At 50.0% G+C, this 19070-nt stretch overlaps 8 protein-coding genes across 8 annotated transcripts; 5 read left to right on the forward strand and 3 right to left on the reverse strand.

Moving 5' to 3' along the window:
- Positions 1 to 642: 642 nt before the first annotated feature.
- On the forward strand, positions 643 to 3162 carry N7518_008794 (putative Sin3 complex subunit (Stb2); the record flags this gene model as incomplete). The annotated part of the gene is made up of 1 exon (XM_057189721.1): positions 643 to 3162. One exon carries the CDS (start codon positions 643 to 645, stop codon positions 3160 to 3162), a length of 2520 nt encoding a protein of 839 aa, XP_057041424.1.
- A 259-nt stretch (positions 3163 to 3421) lies between these two features.
- Positions 3422 to 3883, reverse strand: N7518_008795 (Tim10/DDP family zinc finger protein; the record flags this gene model as incomplete). Its single annotated transcript, XM_057189722.1, has 2 exons — positions 3741 to 3883; positions 3422 to 3602 (listed from the first exon to the last, which is right to left on the reverse strand). Exons 1-2 carry the CDS (start codon positions 3836 to 3838, stop codon positions 3422 to 3424), a joined length of 279 nt encoding a protein of 92 aa, XP_057041425.1. The 5' UTR covers positions 3839 to 3883.
- Positions 3884 to 4037: 154 nt separating this feature from the next.
- N7518_008796 (uncharacterized protein) lies at positions 4038 to 6069 on the forward strand (the record flags this gene model as incomplete). Its single annotated transcript, XM_057189723.1, has 5 exons — positions 4038 to 4090; positions 4294 to 4559; positions 4610 to 4774; positions 4828 to 5253; positions 5306 to 6069. 5 exons carry the CDS (start codon positions 4038 to 4040, stop codon positions 6067 to 6069), a joined length of 1674 nt encoding a protein of 557 aa, XP_057041426.1.
- A 199-nt stretch (positions 6070 to 6268) lies between these two features.
- Positions 6269 to 7437, forward strand: N7518_008797 (uncharacterized protein; the record flags this gene model as incomplete). The annotated part of the gene is made up of 3 exons (XM_057189724.1): positions 6269 to 6323; positions 6379 to 6531; positions 6587 to 7437. The coding sequence occupies 3 exons, from the start codon at positions 6269 to 6271 to the stop codon at positions 7435 to 7437; spliced, it is 1059 nt and encodes a 352-aa protein (XP_057041427.1).
- An 800-nt stretch (positions 7438 to 8237) lies between these two features.
- Positions 8238 to 9181, forward strand: N7518_008798 (acetate uptake transporter family protein; the record flags this gene model as incomplete). The annotated part of the gene is made up of 3 exons (XM_057189725.1): positions 8238 to 8572; positions 8630 to 8804; positions 8858 to 9181. The coding sequence occupies 3 exons, from the start codon at positions 8238 to 8240 to the stop codon at positions 9179 to 9181; spliced, it is 834 nt and encodes a 277-aa protein (XP_057041428.1).
- Positions 9182 to 9500: 319 nt separating this feature from the next.
- N7518_008799 (uncharacterized protein) lies at positions 9501 to 11883 on the reverse strand (the record flags this gene model as incomplete). The annotated part of the gene is made up of 4 exons (XM_057189726.1): positions 9501 to 11107; positions 11159 to 11303; positions 11409 to 11497; positions 11706 to 11883. The coding sequence occupies 4 exons, from the start codon at positions 11881 to 11883 to the stop codon at positions 9501 to 9503; spliced, it is 2019 nt and encodes a 672-aa protein (XP_057041429.1).
- A 503-nt stretch (positions 11884 to 12386) lies between these two features.
- Positions 12387 to 14853, reverse strand: pxa1 (putative peroxisomal ABC transporter (PXA1); the record flags this gene model as incomplete). The annotated part of the gene is made up of 2 exons (XM_057189727.1): positions 12387 to 13823; positions 13867 to 14853. 2 exons carry the CDS (start codon positions 14851 to 14853, stop codon positions 12387 to 12389), a joined length of 2424 nt encoding a protein of 807 aa, XP_057041430.1.
- Positions 14854 to 16151: 1298 nt separating this feature from the next.
- psrA (putative general stress response phosphoprotein phosphatase Psr1/2) lies at positions 16152 to 18065 on the forward strand (the record flags this gene model as incomplete). The annotated part of the gene is made up of 6 exons (XM_057189728.1): positions 16152 to 16239; positions 16316 to 17171; positions 17216 to 17417; positions 17497 to 17646; positions 17702 to 17800; positions 17853 to 18065. The coding sequence occupies 6 exons, from the start codon at positions 16152 to 16154 to the stop codon at positions 18063 to 18065; spliced, it is 1608 nt and encodes a 535-aa protein (XP_057041431.1).
- Between the last annotated feature and the right edge of the window lie 1005 nt (positions 18066 to 19070).

Genomic DNA, 19070 nt, shown 5'->3' on the forward strand with positions numbered 1-19070 from the left:
TCGCTGGACGAGCATCCTGGTGATGACTTTCGAGAATTGCCTCTTTCTTCTCGATGCCGTAGTTGCTTTGCTGTATAAGAGTTAGCATGTAGTTTCCCGACAGACGTCATATATTGGAGACAGAATTCATTGTAGAAGAGATCTCATTGAGAATAATAAGCCTCGTAGTTTTTCTCTTGTTGAGCATTTAGCAGAGATATATTGCATATTGTGAGCGCTGACCATTGTCGCGAGGTCTCTTCAAAGCTGTTAAATCCTGCAGAGGGGAGATGTACAAGCGTAGATGCCTGAGGCTAAAACACCAGACAGCCATGGTCACATGATCCGTCCGCCATCAGGTACAGAAATGACGTCGCCACTTCTGCACACCTCGGGGGTTTATGCGGTTCTCAAGGCGTTCGCCTGTAATACATTTGCCTTTCTCCTTTTATTTCAGGTTCATGCTATGCCTCAAACCCTGTTGTCTGGATATGTCACAACTGTTCCGACCTGACCAAGAGTGCAGGAGGATCGAAGGAAGGCCGGCACTCCCTTCGCATCTTGAGCTTAGGAGAGGTGATCTACTTTAAGGTTGGGTTGAATGGTCGGCGCTATTTTCATCTTGTTCCCTTAGCATATGAGCCCAACAGGAGACCAGCCATCATGCAGGCCAACGCTCCGAATGTCCCTCCGGTCGATCGTACCGACTCTCTGCCATCGGAGGCCGCCTCTCACGCAACTGGAGCCGAACGTCCCTCACCGCAAGGCCACCAGCGAATTGTGTTCACTGATGCGGTTGCCCTCCGATACCTAGAAGAAGACCCCTCGACCGATGTGCTCCAGCGACGTGTAACACTGCAAGGGTATGAAATCTATATTGTTGAGCAATGGGCCTGCTCTCGCGTGCATCCGACATTCATCATTTCGACCTATACCGGTGACCCTTCGCATACAGTGATTGTGGGAGTACTGAGTGTTCCGACCAATGAAACTACATGGTCGCCTCGATTGCGGATGTACTTTGACGCCATGAAGCAATGCCACGCCAGAAGGAAGGAAACACCACTAGGGACGGTCATGGTTACCGATTTGGCCTCATTTCCTTCTGCCTTGAGTCTTATTCCAATACCAAATGGCGATATCAAGAAACACCGGGAGGATTTCATTGTGAATGAAGACTTAAAAAGACTTGGGTGCGCAGGCCGCGCGGGCTTGAAGCTTCAACATCCCTCAGCGGCGACCGAAGCCAAGTTTCATCAGTTGTACCGAACGAGCGAGAGGGTCCCTTTATACAATGCGGTCATGGAATTGGTCAGACAGTGCCAGATTGCCTTGATGGTGTTTGACAAGCTAGCCCCGGAATATGTGGACGGGCTACTTTGTGATGTGACTGAGGCAGCTATTAGCGATTGGTGGACAGATATCGGAACAGACCTGTACAACATTGAGCCAAGCGACAGCAGCCTAGGACCCACTAGCGTGGCTGCATTGCTGGGCACGTTGCTTGGAGCTCGAAATCGACTGCACGCCTATGGCGCCCCAGTGGGGAAAGACGCATTCGACTTCCACAGTCTGAAAAGAGGAATTGGTGGGTTCCAAAAGTCTCAAAAAATGAAGCGGTCGCGAAGACTAGATCGACTTACATTGGACCGGTTACACCGTGCCACGGCCAAGGCTGCTAACGCAGAAGGCTGGACCGATGCAGTGAAGTCAACCATGGCGGAGCTGAGTGGACAAGGTGGTGAGATGGTTATGGGGATGGTCCGCGGGCGCGACAAAGGCGGTATTGCCGATATCGAAACACTGGATCTTGACACTTTTGTTCAGTGCTGCAATGGCGAGAGAGCCAAGTGGCTGTGGCTGGGTAAACCGCGCAAGAGTGGTGTCGAAGACGGGTTCACCCGGGGAACTGGATCGGATATGATGTTTACTACCGATGAACAAGGTGGTTATGTCTGGACCAGTCGCAGAAAGCATTCGACAGAGGATTTACATGCCGAGCGAGCGAGCTCCGCGCTAGATCGCTCTTGGAAGACGCCAGAACCGCCCGTTGAAGAAAAGGATCATCGAAAGAAGGGCGTCAGCGGGCGAGTTTCAGATGCGCGAGCAGGGTTAGGACGTTTCAAAGATGCAGTCGGACGGCAGCGCCATCATCATCAGCATCATTCTTCACGAGACAGCTCCGAGGTGACACACGATCTCGCATACCGCCCGTCCATCGATAGTGATAACGAGGCACCGTCAACAAAAACACGAACCGACTCTGGGTTCCGGTCAGAAAGAAAGATATCAAACGATATCGAAAAGCTCATTGAGAAGGAAGAGAAACCTCAACTGTCCCCTTTTTCCGAGTCCGAGAGAAAAGCTCCTGAAATCCATATCGAACCTGTGCCAGAAGATGAGCCAGAAACACAAGCTCAAGACTGGCCCATTGTACAGCAGGCTTCAATCATCGAGGAAGAATCCGATATGGAACGCGTTATGACTCGGTCGACGGCAGCATCAACGGATCGTGACCGTGACCGTGACGGCTCGATTAGCGGGATAGCTGTCATGGCCCTGCGGCGGCCGCAAAGTTGCGAAGAATTCCAAAGTCTTGAAAGTGAGCTTGAACGGCGAGACAACTTCTGCGCACGACACCTGTCGTTCAGCATAGTTGAAGAAGTGGTATTCAAATGGGAGCCGTTAGGTGGGAAACCAACGGTCAAAGAATCTAATAGCCTGGATGAGGCTATCGTTCAAGAAGACATGCTTGCCTCAGAGGGACGCATTTTCAGCTCACGGATTCAAGAGTTGAGCCAGCATACTGTGCCTTGGGTTGAACGACAAGTGGATTCCGTGGAAGGTCTCAACCAACTCCTATGTGACCGACATGAGGAGCTCAACTCAGTCTACCTGGAACGCTTTGGCGACTACCAGAGATTGCGCGAACGATCTAGTGACATCCTCATAGATGAAAGCCACCATCTCGCCGATGGCGTGAAACGCGTCGAGTTGCTGGGTGCCAAACTGGACTACGAACTACACGTCCTGGAGTCCAAGGTCGAGGACATGGAAGCCGGCCTGAGCGACTTTGACCGTCACATTGTAAATGTCGAGATGAGAATCAAAGCCCTGGTCAAAGGCGAGGAACAGCACGACACTTCCTGGACCGCATGGATAGCGCGATCCATGGGCTTCTGACCTAACGACGACACTTGTATGATATTTTCCTTTTTCATTCTCTGTTTTTCCCATATCCACCATATTGTACATATTCAGAGATAGACCGGCGATCGTACCTTCCATCCGTGATGGTATAAACGTGAACCACCATTCAAAACAGACCCAGTTTCACTAGGCCGAACCAGTCAAATAGCCTTACACAGAAACAAAGACCACCGAGCTCTCTAGCTTCAAGGCTACCAGAGCTCCTTCCCAATAAATTTCGTTGTCAACACGTTTACATGAAGCCACCACCCTGCTTGTTGGCGTTGGCCTCGCCCTGCATCTTCTCGCTGACCTTGATGTTGACATCGAAGAACTTGGACACACAACGGTCGAGGCAGACAGACTCGCCCTTGTTGAGGTCGCCTTCGCGGTAATCGGCGGGGACGCACTTCTTGGTGCAGGACTCGGTCAAGCTATGATCGCGACGGTAACAAGTCAGAATGGGTTAGGCATATATATAGTTCGAAGATAGATTGAATGAAATTCCTTGCAGTCTTCTGGCTTTTGAATCGAGATATAGCGCTTGGGTATTTTCTAGGGCTTCAACTTACCGGTTGAACATGTCTGAGATCATCTCGACTTCTGTCTCGGCGGCAGCGATCTTCTCTGCCGAGGACATCTTGGGGGCACCGCCGAAGAGGAAAGACATGATGTATATGTGTTTGGAGTAGATTTGGAATGTAGATGGTTAAGATGCTAGATATGTGGAGTAGAGCACCAGAAAGTCCAACGTATTCGGAGCACGGGAGGTCGGAGAAGCTTGGGCCACCCGCGTGGAAAAACTCGGTTCTGCCGTTTCTTCTTCTTCTTCTCTTCTCTTAACAATGTGAGAGCCATTGGCAGTTGCTATGCTTTCAATTCGCCCTAGATGGGCTTTATCTGGCTTTGGCCTACGAAACAGGTAAGATTTGCATTTACTGTCTATCGCTTTACTCTCTCAGTTCCCACTCGCCCCTTATATGATGATTTATCCCCGCATTAGAACCGCTACAGTGATGTCCTTTTGGACACTGAACGTACTGGATTTTATCTGAAAAAGCTTAATGCTTAATTTTGGATCAAGAATGTCAATTTTATCGAATATTGCTAACCCAGAATCTTCAGTGCAGGACTACGACTCGCTAGACAATCCCGCATTCAGACTTTCTTTACACCACGACTAACCACACAGCCGATTCGAAAGAATAGCTCTGCAGCATTACCGGGAAAGAAGGCTTTACAGGATCGCGTACAGCAGATCAAAGATGCCTGCGCAGACCCATACCCTCGCCTAGCGGTGGACACACGCACAGTGAGCTGCGCCGAGTTTCGCTCTCGCTACGCCGAGCTCGCCGACAATGATTCAGTAGAAGACACAGTCATCGTTTCTGGTAGGTTCTGCTTTCTGGCCTTTACAATGCCCATGTACTTAGAATAGTAGGAAGAATCCGTACCTATAGACTCGCCGGAAGCAAATTGATCTTCTTCGATATCGTGCAGGACGGCCATAAAATCCAGGTCATGTGCAACAAGCGTCGTCTGGAGAATGTCTCTCCCGAGGACTTCAAGAAGTTCTATCGTCTTCTGCGTCGCGGCGACGCTTTCTGTATGTCTCGTCTCCGTCCGGCCTGACTCGAGTGTCGCTAAATGCCATTCTAGCTGTAACCGGTAGACCGCACCGCACTGGACGAGGCGAGCTCACTATCGATGTGAGTGAGTTGCCGCAGCTGCTCTCACCGTGTCTGCATGATGTCCCCATTCACGACATTGAGCACGAGACCTCTCCCTATCCTCGCCATGTCCAGTTCCTAGCCAACCCCGCGACGGCCGATATCATCCGAGCCCGCGCGGCCCTGGTACAGTATCTACGCCAGTTCTTTATCGACCGATCCTTTATGGAGGTTAGCACCCCGATCATCGGGTCTGTGGCAGGCGGCGCAATTGCTCGTCCGTTCTATACCTCTGCCACCGAGTTCCCAGACCGCCAGCTGTCGCTGAGAATCGCGCCGGAGCTGTGGCTCAAGCGGTTGGTGGTTGGTGGGTTTGACAAGATTTTCGAAATTGGACCTTCGTTCCGCAATGAGGGTGTGTTGAAACAGATACCAAATACCTGTCTAACAAAGCTGATGAGATATAGGATTGGACAAAACACACAACGCAGAATTCACCACCTGTGAATTCTACCATGCATACGCCAATCTCGAGAACCTAATGGCCATGACCGAAGACCTCCTCTCCGGAATGGCAGCCCACATCCGCGCCCTAAACACAACAGGCACTCTTCACCCCACCACAGCCGACTTCACGGCACCATTCCGCCGTATCGACTTCCTTATAGGCATCGAAGAGGGCACTGGTCACAAACTGCCTGACCTTGAATCCCCCGACGCCCTAGACAAAGTCTACGCTATCTTTACCAAGCTCTCCCTCCCACTCCCAACGAACCCAACCCTCCCGCGACTCCTCGACGAACTATGCAGCATCTACGTCGAATCACAGTGCATCAACCCAACCTTCATCATCAACCCACCCGAATGCCTCTCCCCACTCTCTAAATCCTTCATTCACCCGACGACCAAGCAGCGCGTCGCCGCACGCGGTGAACTCTTTATCGAGGGCAAGGAAGTGGTGAATACATACGAGGAGGAGAACTCTCCCTTTGAGCAGCGCCGCAAATTCGAGGACCAGCTACGATTTAGCAAGGCTGCTGATGAACCTGGCGAGGTAGATGAGAGCTACCTCGAAGCCTTGGAGTGGGGTTTGCCTCCTACCGGTGGATGGGGCTGTGGGGTTGATCGTCTCTGTATGCTTTTCACGGGGGCCAAGCGAATTACCGATGTGTTGCCATTTGGTAATCTACGGGCTGTGACTAGGCGGCATGGACAGTCGAGTAGCGAGTGAGGGCTTTTGTAATAGTAGTGGCCTGTACGATATGCCAAGAATGGGACGATATGGAATTTTCGACTCCTATTGGATGTATTATTTATATCCCTGCATCAAGTAACATCGTGTCAAATTTAGTGGCAGATAGGCGAAGAGGAACCCTTTGAGATTAGAAAGATACGAGAGCGGGGAAGTTGATTTGAATTTCTACAACATCATGGAGACCAACACGGCCGAGGCCGTTACCGTCAGTCTGCAGGAACTTGTAGATGGTAAGTTATGTGTTCAGAAGAACAGAAGAAGAAGAGTAGATGCTAAGTTATGTAGGAACTGTCTCCTTCGATACTCTGACCAAAGCGTTTGGGCCGTCCTCTTTGGGCATCATCGTGGTCAAAGACCTGCCCTCGACCTTCAGCGACTTGCGCACAAAGGTCCTCTCCAATGCCTCGTATTTGGCGGCTCTCCCTGACCCCGAACTAGGTAAGATGCCCCTCCACCCGACTCCAACCGCACAATCAGACTAACCTCGATGTAGAGACCCTCACCAGCCCAGAGTCCAAATACTTGGTCGGCTGGTCTTGCGGTAAAGAAACGCTGAAATCAGGCCATTTCGATACATTAAAGGGCTCGTATTACGTGAACTGTGCCTTCTATCAGGATGCATCTCTAGACAGCGCCCCGGCAGATGATTTCCCAGATCTACCCCAGTATACCGCGCCAAACATCTGGCCCCCGCCAGCCAAATTACCCGAATTCAGGGGTAGCGTGGAGTCACTATGTGGGCTGATCATTGATACCGCGGCACTCGTCGCTAAGGCATGTGACCGGTATGCGGAAGCCAATATCGAAGGCTACAAGCCTGGGTATCTGCACCATGTCGTGACAACCAGCCTGACAACCAAGGCACGGCTGTTACATTATTTCCCTAATCAGGAAGACGAGGCTGAAACCAGTGATGACGACTGGTGCGCTACACACCTTGACCACGGCTGTCTGACGGGCTTGACATCGGCCATGTTCCTCGATGAAGCCGCTTCGCCTCCAAGTCTCGATCCGTCAGGGTCTGCATCTGCCCCTCTCCCTGAACTTCCTCATTCCCCCGACCCTTCGGCCGGACTGTACATCCGTTCCCGCACTGATGAGATTGTTAAAGTCAATATTCCGAAGGATTGTCTGGCTTTCCAGACTGGTGAGGCCTTGCAGCTAATCACGCACGGCAAGTTTATGGCCGTGCCGCATTTTGTTAAAGGGGCTAAGGCTAGTCCTGGGCAGAAGATTGCGAGGAATACTCTTGCTGTATTTACGCAGCCGAACCTTGCAGAGGAGGTTCAGCCTGGATTGAGCTTTGCGGAGTTTGCAAGGGGTGTTGTGCAGAAGAATTATTGAGTATTTTAAGAATTTTAAGTTTCTAGCTTGTGCTTTGATTGGAACGAGGTTAATCTAAATCATCCATTGAGTTTTTTGTCCTTTTTTTCCGTAGAGCGTGGGGATTTCCTGGGGGCGAATTCAGCCCGGATGGATCTAGGAAAAGTGAGTGACGCGTTTCCAAACCCAATGACCAGCTTGGCACATGAATCTAGGCAGTGACAGAGATTTCCACATTCTGCCAAGTATTTACACTATAATCCAGTGTTAGAGATGCTAAATATGCCGACAGGTGGAACCGAAACCCCACACAGTCACCTAGGAGATCTCCGCATTTCCCCATAATTTATAGGCTCAGAACGAGTCTTACGTGTTGATCTTTACTCGATACATCACGATCTCGTACTCGCAATGTGATCATCTACGGACGGATGGAACTGTATATTGTCTCCACTACGGGGTACTCTTATGCCAAGATGCCAGCAATGCTAGCAATGCCAGCAATACCCCCTATTGTCGCCTCTATTCTCGCTTCCGAAGACTCAATTTCGGGCTGGCCCCGCCCCCGCACTGGCGGTGATCTTCCCCAGGAATTTTGTTTCCTGATCATGATATGTTTAGGGGGTGTGGTGGTGTCATGGTGTCCACGACTTGTCTACGCAATATATAAAGCAGAACGAACTCGCAATTGTTCTTGTCAAACTTGTCAACCTTGTCCAGAATAATTGCATTGCCATCCGGGATATATTCCCTCCTCTCGAACTATATACCCCCTTTCCCTCTTCTATACATCTATGTCTACCTCACGCCCCCAACCTATAATGTCCCACGAAGAAGATGTCAGTGCCAAAGATACAAACAACTATTCCTCCAGCAATGACGACTATGAAACAGGCCACTTTGGCCCCCTAGCCCACGTCAACACAGCCTCGAGCCGTTACCCTGCCTTCGGAGGTGATCTCCAGCCAGGTCTATACCGCATCCCTAAAGACCGCAAGCTCGCCAATCCGGCACCACTAGGCCTGTGCGCATTCGCACTCACCACCTTTGTGCTGGGATGTCTCAATATGAACGTCAGGGGCATTACTGCGCCTAATATCATCGTCGGGCCTGCATTGATTTATGGCGGCTTTGTGCAGCTTTTGGCTGGCATGTGGTATGTTTTAGACATGTTATGGACGTGAAAGAGTAGGGCTTTAGCTAACGAAACCAGGGAAATGGCGATTGGCAATACCTTTGGTGCCACTGTGCTCTCATCTTACGGTGCTTTCTGGATGTCGCTTGCTATTACTTTTATTCCCGGTGGATTTGATATCATAGGGGCCCTTGAAGAAGCGGATAATGGGTCTCCCGCTATGTTTTACAATTCGTTTGCATTGTATCTCTTCGTATGTTATTCCGGGCAAGAAGAAGGAGATTGGAACTAACTTACTCTCAATAGGGCTGGTTCATCTTCACAACAATGATCACTATGCTCACTCTCAAATCCACCGTGGCGTTCTTCTCCCTCTTTTTCTTCGTCGACATCGCCCTTCTCTTGCTCTCCCTCGGGTACCTTTTCAATGTCGATGGAGCGCCAAATGAGAAATTGATAAAGGCGGGTGGGCTCTTTGCTCTGCTTGGTGCTTTCTTGGCTTGGTATAATGCTTTTGCTGGTATTGCTGATAACAGTAACAGCTTCATTCTGCCTCCTGTTATTCACTTCCCCTGGTCTGAGAAGAAACGTGTCGCTAGACGGAATTCTGCTGGACAGAGTGAGGTTTAAGGCGTATTTCGTCTAATATGAGTGTCAGTTTTTAGACATAGACATGAAAGCAATAGCCATGGAATCTATTTCTCTTCTAAGATATTGGTTGCAATAACATTCTTCGTAGTTTACGCTTATTCTTCTAGATGTTGACTCTGTTTGTTCTGCAGGATTACATAGCTGTGGGGATAATAAGATACACTACTATTTGAACATTGTACAGTCTGCACATAATTTCATTTGGTCAAGATAGAACCATCCCTCCGTAACGCCCATGGGTATCTTGAATATGCCACTAAAAGGAGGGAAAACAACGGGCACATCGGATCGAATCAACCTACTCATTCGAATAATCACTATCCTCCCCCGAAGAATGACCATCCCCAAGCCCTAGCTCAGAGATACCACCATACACTTGATCATCAAAAGAGTCATCTTCAATATCGGTCACACTGCCAATAACAGAACTGACCAGTTTACTCGTCTGCGCAATATGCTCAAGACCAGTTCTCGGCCGAGAGCTGGTACCCTTCGGAGCGGACGAAGAAGACTTGGAGGGTCGGCCGACAGAAGAAGGAAGCTCGGCCTGGCCCCGGAGACCGTGACCGACTTCACCGTGTGATATTTTGATGATCGCCTGCCACTTGCGCGGGTTTTCGCGCTGCGCCGCTGTAAGCCCGCATTCCACACCGTTGATTTCTGTCAGTCCGAGCGTCTCCACCCGGCAATCCCCCCAGAACCACGTCTTGCCTTTGGGCATACGCGAATCGACTTGTGACGAGTACTGACGACCTTCCATAACGCCGGATAGATCGTAACCCATTGTATGGGTGCCGAACATAAGCTCTGCCGCGAGCGGTTCGTAGCAGCGACCCACGATAAGGTGTGGGGAGACGTTGCAGGTTCTGCCATCGGCCATACGGTACCAGGGACCGTAGTCGCCCATGCCGACCTGGCGGAAGGTAGCGGTTGCTTCTTCCGTAGTGAGTGGGATAGGACCAGTTGCTGATCCGCCGGATGAAACGGGGTTTGTGCCTTTGAATGGGCCTTCTTGGGTAACGCGACTAGGATCAGTGGTGAACACCTTACCGGATATCAGGGCTGTGATGTGTTTGGCTAGCTGCTCCTCGTTGTCGTCGATGCACTCTGAAAGATAGAGCGCGATTTTTTCAATAACCATCACGTCTGTCACTTCGCCGACTGTTCCGTATTTGAGCTGGTCGTGATGGAATCCATGTGGCCTCAGACGGACGGTGTCGTGTAAGGCAAGGAGTTCGGCCCCGACAAAGATTCCCTTGCAGTAGATCCTGGCGCTGGGCCATGTGCCAATAACATGGAATTTGTGAACCATGCTCCAGGAAGACATAACAGTCATGGCATTCTCAATAGATGGGTGAATATCCCCTCGCTCTTGGCCATTGAGGTAGAGTTGCCATGTGTTAAAAGGCTTGATGTTACGCAATGGAACATAGGCATATTGCACCGAGTAAGACTTATCACTACCCAACGGATCCGGCAGAGTCTCCACACGGAATCCAGAGTAGCTCAGCCCGCGTGGATTATCGGAGCCTTCAATGATATTCACCATATGCCCTTCGTCCTCTGGGATTTGGGTCACCACGCCGGCACGCCAATTGGGCACACCATGCCACTTATTATCGTTGCCGAATATCTCAATGAAGCCAGTCTCAGGGTTGCGCATCAAGCAGCCGTCTTCGAGACCCTGCCAGATCCATAGAACAAGTTCACCACGACGGGGGATGTAAGCGGGATCCAGAACCAGTTTCATAAAGTAATCAGAAAGCCATTCGTGAGTCAATACCCAGTCAAAATTGAACCGCTGCTCAATATCTTCGTCGAGGGCCCCTTTATCTTTCAATTTCATAATTAAGATTCGCCAGTAATCTGGTCCCTCTGCATCGGTGGGTTGGCGCTCATCAATGACTCAATAGGTGTCAATAAACGATCTAACGTAAGAGGCATGGTAGTACTCACTTGGTTGTACAACGCGTCTAGTCCTCTGTCCCGCCTTCCCTTGCACTGCAGTCCCTTCGCTCATCTTCATTTTACCACAGGGCTTGCATTGGCACTTGTCAAGCTCGTTCTTGACCAGAGAGAGGAAATGTGGCAAGAAAGATAACTGTGATTGGAAATACCGACCGCTTGGATGACCAAAAAGAAAAGAATCAAACTTCATATATGATTGTTAGCTGCAAATCAAGATGGGAACACTAGAAAGGCCCACCATGCTAGGATTAGTCCCACGAGGTCGCTCAAATAGACAGTATCCATCAGGCAACTTCTCAATGGTATGAATGACACCTAATATATGCTCTGTTAGTCTGAGAGTAGAGGTATAAAGTATACAAACAGAAAAGAGAGGCCATAACAGGCCAGCACAAAGCACGAAGGAGCGAATGAACGAATGAGCATGAGACGACAGATGCAGTCACCCAACAAATGCAATGCGGAAAAAAATACAGTGCGACAAAGCCAGTATGTCAAACAAAACGTGAATCTGAAACATCTGCAATCAACTCACCATCTTCATAAGTGCCCATATCTTTGAGCCAGTTTTCAGCAAGTAACTGCCGCCAGCGCAAGTCGGAGCGTTCAATGTAGTGACTTGAAGGCCAGGTACTCATGTCTCCATCGCTGGGAAAATTCTCCATGGGGATAATATTAACATTGGAGTCCTCATCCTCGCTGCTGTAAGACATGGTTGTCTTCCCTGCCTCAAGGAGTGCAGATTGGATTGTAAGGGGGCTTGGACTCAGCAACACCGAAAGAAATCAGATAGAACAGCAATACAGCTCAAGGATCCGGCCACTGACAGTGAGCAGAGGCTCTGTACAAGAAAGCAAGTGAGGATGAACTATGGTTTTCTCTCTGTGATGGGCTTATCGATAAGATATACTGCCGCTTTAATAAGGCGGTGAATTAAGAGGTAAATATTTCTTGCCGCTTTAATTCGAATCATCCGTATACATCTAGAAAGAACATACGGAGTACAAAAAGACACTGAAGTGTTCTTACATATAACGTCCCTAATATTATCTTGAGCCACTAGGGTAAATATGTCGGGTTATTGAAGTACTACGTCATCAATGACAGAGGCCACATGAGCGCCCGATATAACACTCAACTGAGAAATATCCCTACTGTGCATAGGAGATGGATTTCAACCCTGGAGGCCTTCAAGATTGCCAATAACTGTGTACATTTAATTCGCTGTTACCCCAGTTAGAGCCTCAGAGCTAGAGTGCTCTTCCTCCTGATAAGGCGGCGGTGCAACTTCACTACCATTAGCCCACACCTTCTGAAGCTCCTGATCAATTTCCTCGCGGCGCTGCTTCCACTCGTCCACCTTATCCAGACGCGTCCGCAGCTCTTGAAGTTCTTTCTCAACACCAAGCTTCTCCTTCTCAGTACCGATTCTCTCGAACTCCCAGGCCTCGCCTTCGGCACCCAGACCAAGAGTCAGGTTATGAGTATGGTACTTTTTTAAAGACGCCCGCGTCGAAATGGTGATGAGAGTGATACCTCGCTCCTTGGCGTTGTCGTACAGCAATCCCTCGACATCCGAGGAAACAGCCGAAGTGCCTTCGTCCATGAATGCATACCGCGGCTCATGGTAGAAGAGCCGCGCCATGCCCATGCGCTGCTTTTCACCACCACTTAGAACATCTTTCCACTCCTTGCGAGCGTCCCAGCCACCTTCACGCTGTGGCAGATAGCCAAGATGGGCGTCGTCGAGAATCTTCTGTAGAGCTGCGTCTGTCTCGCCAGCTTCGCGCATATCAAGCTCCGTGTGCGGGTAGATCACTTGATCGCGCAGAGTGCCGACGCTGAGATATGGCCGCTGGGGGAGGAACATGATTCCGTCGAGGCCGAAGCCCCGAGGGCGACTAACCAGTCCGCGGTATACGGGCCAGAGCCCTGCCACAATACGCGGGATTGCAGACTTGCCTACGCCATTTGGACCTGAAATAAGGAGGTGGTCGCCCGAATGGACGATAAATGAGAGCGACTCGATGAGCTCGTCGCCGCCCATTGGGTAAAGGGATGGGGCAACGATCGGGACCTGCTCTAGACGGACCCCGTTGAAGCCGTTGTGGGTGGTGCCTTGGACATCCGCAAGAGAATATAGCTCGGGATGCGAGCCCCGTGGGGTGTAATACGCATCGGCGTGGACACGGTGCAAGGTGGCAATGAGGCCGTAGACGCGGGAGGTGTAGCCAGCGAGTTCGGATATGTCCTTAATGCTGTACATCATGCGGCCTCCAGCATCGGCGAGCGAAAGCATGAGACGTTTGTTAGTGATGAATTCCTTCATGCGGCCACGCTCGCGACCCATACCCTCGGGTACATCGGCCAACTCCATTGCACCACCCGAGCCACCCCAGGCGGGGAGGAAGATGGGTAGAGAAGTTATCAAATAACCAAATGCCGACCAGGAGTACTTCAGGATCATGTCCTCGAGCATGTTGTAGCGGATCTTGAGACTGTAAATGCCCTCCATCCATCGCTGCAGCTCCTTGAAGCTTCGGACTAGGAACACCCGCTCGGTATCGGCTCCGCCGTAGAACGAGATCTCTTCGGCATTGGCTAAAAGTCGAGAGTGCAGGCCACGGAAATCCCCCCTCTTTCTTGCCCTCCACTGCCTTAAGCTTTCCAAATGGTGGTGACAGTTTCCGGAGCACCACGGCTGTGCTGAAGTACCCAGCCAAAATGCCGCTGAGGGCAAGGGGGCCGAGGGATCGGTAAAGTTGGTAGTTGAATACGAAAAGATCCACTAACGGCTTTCCCATTGAGGAGTATAGTGATGCGGCAGCCGAGCAGAACAGGGTAAGATCCTGCGTGATAAATTGATCGGGCCCTTGACCGATTCCGCCGTCCAAGTTCATCAATTTATAGTAATTGTTATTGTCAGTTAGGTATAGGTCGTGGATATATCGGGTCAATCGAGTGCGGAAGGCGATGGACACCTTGGATTGAAGGAATTTGATCATCGCATTGGTATATGAAGCAAGGGTTCCAATTCCACACCACTTGAAGATACCCCAAAGGAAAGCCCTTCCTTTCCCAGCGACCAAATCTCTTACAATCTCACCGTCAAGCCGTGCAATCAACAGTGAAAGATATGTTCTCATCAAGAGAAAAAGGCCGTGGCTCATCAGCAACCCAGTCTCTTTGCTCCCCCATCTCGGGACCATGATACTACCCAAACTCAAGAATTGATGCAAGAATGCCAAATTCAGACCTGGTTTGGTTGTAGGGGGAGGGATCTGGCTTGCTGAGCCATCATCTTTGCTGCGACTCGATGCCGGGGGGTTGAGGAATAGTCGTCGATGAGCGTCAAAAGTAGTCGGTTTGGTGGGATGGATCAAGACCTTGGAAGTCAGGGAGTCCTTGTATGGCACGTATATAGTTCGAGATCCATCTTTGCCCCGGATACCAGAGTTTCGGCGTAATAGACGGCTACCCTGGGCCCGCTCCTTGGCTCTCGCTCGGAACCACGTATAGCCTCCATAACCCGAGCCGATGATGGAGAAAAGAAGGGCTATCGTTGCAATCAAGCGGGTGGTTTTGGATGTGCGGTAGAACTTGGAGCGTATGAGATCGGAGTAATGGCGATATAATGTCAGGAGGGGATCCTCCGGACGCCGAAGGGTTGACTGGACGGCCATCTCCAAATGGCTTGAGACCTCCGACTCACGGATTAACTGAGGGGCGGTCTCTAGACTCGACCGAAGGCCATGAAGTTAATTTAAATGTATTCCAAACCATAGAGAATGCATTTGAAGACAAGAAAGTAAAGTTGAGGATATCTGGGGGCTTTTGTTGCATCATTGCATGTGAACCTCGGATATGCGGAGAAGCAACTCACGTGGGGAAGCTGACTGTACTCTTTCTGCAGCCCAGCCTTCATCCAGCGACCTGCCAATGAACTCTAGAAATTTGGGAAGCCAACCTTGATAATAATAGAAATTTCCACCCTTGTCATCTCTTGTCTCTACAGCATAGTCCGTATGATTTTCTTTGATATCCTTTGTCATGGCTTTGTTCATCTTCCTCGATATGAAACATCCTAACCTAACTAGAGAGTGAACCTCGAGAACTCGGACTAACACCAACAGCTAGGTACAACCTAGTTTGCAGTTTACGACTTGGTGTTTGGACTGGATCTAATTTGGGTCACATCAAATGAAATTAATCACGTTTTGAAGGCCATAGCTCCTCCTACTGGCCATATGAGTGGTCATAAAAAAGGGGCCGTACATAACAATCACAGTTAATATCCACAATTAGATCCCCCCACAGGCGCCCTGACCGGGATCATCTTAAAAGGATTCTGCTTGTTTTGACTCGGGTCCTGTGTTGCATGATGTCTAGAGTGAAGGAAGAACTTGAAGAATCCCATATGGATGGTGAAAGTAGAATCGGCCAAGTACTCGGTACGGGGTATGACTCTGCACACTGTGATAGCAAGTCGGTATTTACCGTAGCCGCCGAAGGCTTGTAGTAGCGTGTGAAAAAGGGCCCCTGTGCCTTGCTAGCCTTGTTAGCCCTTTTTAGCGTAAAAAAAAGGAAGAAAGGAAATAAATCTCATTTCCTCCTCTGCCCCCCGTTTTCCCACACCGTACGTTCACGTGATATCCCCCGACTCCTCTTCACTCCTCTCCCCCCGAAAATCCTCCTTTAAACGATAGAGATATCACATCCCTTTTCTGTTCGTTTAGCTTGTTGTTTTCGAAAGTACAATAGTGGGTGTTGGATCACTCCCGGGGCCAAAGGCGGTACGTGCGAACTTCCCAGAGCGCTTGCTTATTTTCTAGGAGGCGTGTTAACGTCCCCTATTAGCCGCGCTCTCGACCTTAGAGAGTTCTGGCTTTGATTCGGCCTTTCAGACCTGGGAACTGTTTCGCTTCACTTTCTTTTTCTATATTTATCCGTGTCGGGACACCTGACACCACAGCCACCCTCGATGAGTGGAGAGGGCACAGCGCGAGATTCAGCTCTGGAATCCGCAGACAAAGCACTTATGAATACCTCCGGCCTTCCGGACTCATCCAGTAAGTGAATGCGCTTGCTCCTTTTTACCTATTGTACCCAAGGAGGATATAATTGCTAACGTCGTTCCTTCCGTAGGTCCTGAGCCCGAACAGGGTAGAGGTACCGATGCGACCGCAACCCAGGACGCAACTTCTGTCGCACCTTCCGACCCAGCCTCTTCACCATCGGAGAGCACACCGACCGCTGCTGAAGGCGTCAACGCTCCGAAGAAACGCCATTTGTTGATCCCCATCCCATCGCGACGATCCTCGAGAACCAACAAACAACAGGAGTCGGAAAAGACCGAGGAAGCAGCGCAAGATGAGCCTTCTCGGAGGAGTTCCAAAGTGAGCATCCTACGGTCTAAACGGGATCACAGCCGGGCAAGTAGCCGACGGTCGCGCCAGACTCAGAACGGAGTGAATGCGGAGGAGAGTAAAGAGGCGACGACTATGCCCGGTCACAATCCCTCAAAGCCTCAACAAAAGAAAGGTCCATCTAAGTTCCTAGCTTTCTTGGGCTGTTGCTCCTCTTCGGATGTTGATGCAGATGACACTGCTTTGCCTGCAAAGAAAACAACCATGCGGCCACCTGCTTCTAACAGATTGCCTACTCCAGACAAGGTAGAGCCTCCTACTGGTGACTCAAGCACTGTAGAATCAAGGGAGCCATATCTAGATGAAAAAGCAAACTCCACAGTCAGCGCCGATCAACCTGGCGAAGAAGACCGCCATGTCCACCCTGCTATGGCTAGTGTGCAAGGCGATGGTCCTTCTGTGGATGCCACGCAGCCAGAATTTTCTGGCCAGAAAGATCAGACCAAGGATGTTACCCCACACGATCAAACGAAAATCGTGATGGAATCTGTACCTGAAGTGAAAGCAGATGCAAACACTTACAATGGGGAGGGCCAATCAACCTCAACCACCGAGGACCTCCCTTCTGCATCAACGTCAACCATCCCTAAAGATTTTGGCACTGATGGGCAAGAAGAAGCCACATCTCATCAAGAAATGAAACTTCCCGTGGTGATCCCTCCACCACCACCACCGCTGCCACCTGCACCCCCGGCCCCCCTGCTCGAGGCAACTATGAGGACGCAGCACATCCTTTGCTCCCTGCGCCTTTGCCTCACTTAAGTGGCCGAAAGTGCTTGGTACTTGATCTCGATGAAACACTGGTTCACAGCAGCTTCAAGGTAAGTCTCCGCTTTCAATATGCGCCCAAGGGCGTATAATCGTATTACTGTATCATTTCGCTCATCATTGATTTGTCAGGTCTTGGAGCGTGCCGACTTCACCATTCCAGTTGAGATCGAAGGTCAATATCACAACATCTATGTGATTAAACGTCCTGGCGTGGACGCATTCATGAAGCGCGTTGGTGAACTTTACGAAGTGGTGGTATTCACTGCCTCGGTTTCAAAGGTCAGTTGGTAGTTGATAGTTTTCAGCGAGTGACACACACTGACTCGAGTAATAGTATGGCGACCCTTTGCTTGATCAACTTGATATTCACAACGTGGTTCATCACCGCTTATTCCGAGAGAGTTGTTATAACCACCAGGGGAACTACGTCAAGGTGAGCTCCTTAGTCCTCTTCAGTGATTGAGAAAAACCTAACCATTATCCAGGATCTTTCACAAGTCGGTCGAGACTTGAAGGACACAATCATCATTGATAATTCCCCCACATCCTACATCTTCCACCCCGAGCATGCGATTCCCATCAGTAGCTGGTTCTCTGACGCTCATGACAATGAGTTGCTCGATCTCATCCCTGTCCTCGAGGATCTCGCAGGGCCCCTGGTCCAAGATGTCAGCATGGTCCTGGACTGCACCCTGTAGTCGCCTCAATGGGATCCTTCTTACGCCTGAGATATCCATTTTGAGCGAATTGTTTTCTTTTCCACTTTCTTTTCTACGCGAGAAAAGCCCTTTCCTTTTGCGTTCCTCCAGCATTGCTGCCATTGATGGGTAGTCGCCCTATTTCCTACTCCAAATCCGATTCCCCTTCTCGACGACAGAACATGGACCCAGATGGAACTGGTATCCTACTGGGCCAAGGCCCCGTCTCCTGCATTTGTTGTCGTTCTTGGATAGCACATTAACCTGACCATCTTCGACCTTTTGCATTGCAATTTCACTTTGTATCTCACTTGCTCCGAGGAGCTCATTCCCCTTTTTTCTTTTTCTGTTTCTTTTTCTTCCCTGTGCTTTACCAACACCCCCTCATGTCCTGATCTTCCTTTTTTTGTGTATTCTCCCCCATCCCAACACCCAACAAGTCCGCTTCTTATGCATTCTGCAGGCGTCTCTTGGTTATCATGTCCCCGCTGTATCCCCCATATGCTATTATTTTCCCATTTCTGCCCTGGTACACGGCCTTACCTGTGTTGATCTCAGCTCACCAATACACGAGCGTGCATTTCATTGTGTCCTCCCCTTTGCTGGAACCTCTGCCTGGCAGTGGTATGCATTTTCTTCATAGTGAGCAGTGCCTAATAATTCTCTTTACTCTGCCAAAGTTGTTGGAGTGATTCTTTCATGCAATGTACTTGATCAATCACGGCTCTCGATGCTGTATATAGCCCCCGAGACGACGTATCCAGAAAACAAAATGGAGCAAGTTCTATTAGAGTAGAGATGAATTTAATCCATTAATTACTACCTTGTTATCTATGATATTAAGAACCCAGACACGGAAGTAGATAGGTTGAAGTGTCTCGGAGCCATTCCGCATCCGCATTAAGACGATGATGTAGTCACCAGTTGAGCTCAACCTTCCCGAAACCAAGGTTTCAGTTCCTGACTCGCAGTGCGACCTCTTCTATTTCCTCTTTATTACTTCTT

This window comes from Penicillium psychrosexuale (genome assembly GCF_028828465.1).
Source record: "Penicillium psychrosexuale strain IBT 29551 chromosome Unknown utg000004l, whole genome shotgun sequence".
Taxonomy (NCBI): domain Eukaryota; kingdom Fungi; phylum Ascomycota; class Eurotiomycetes; order Eurotiales; family Aspergillaceae; genus Penicillium; species Penicillium psychrosexuale.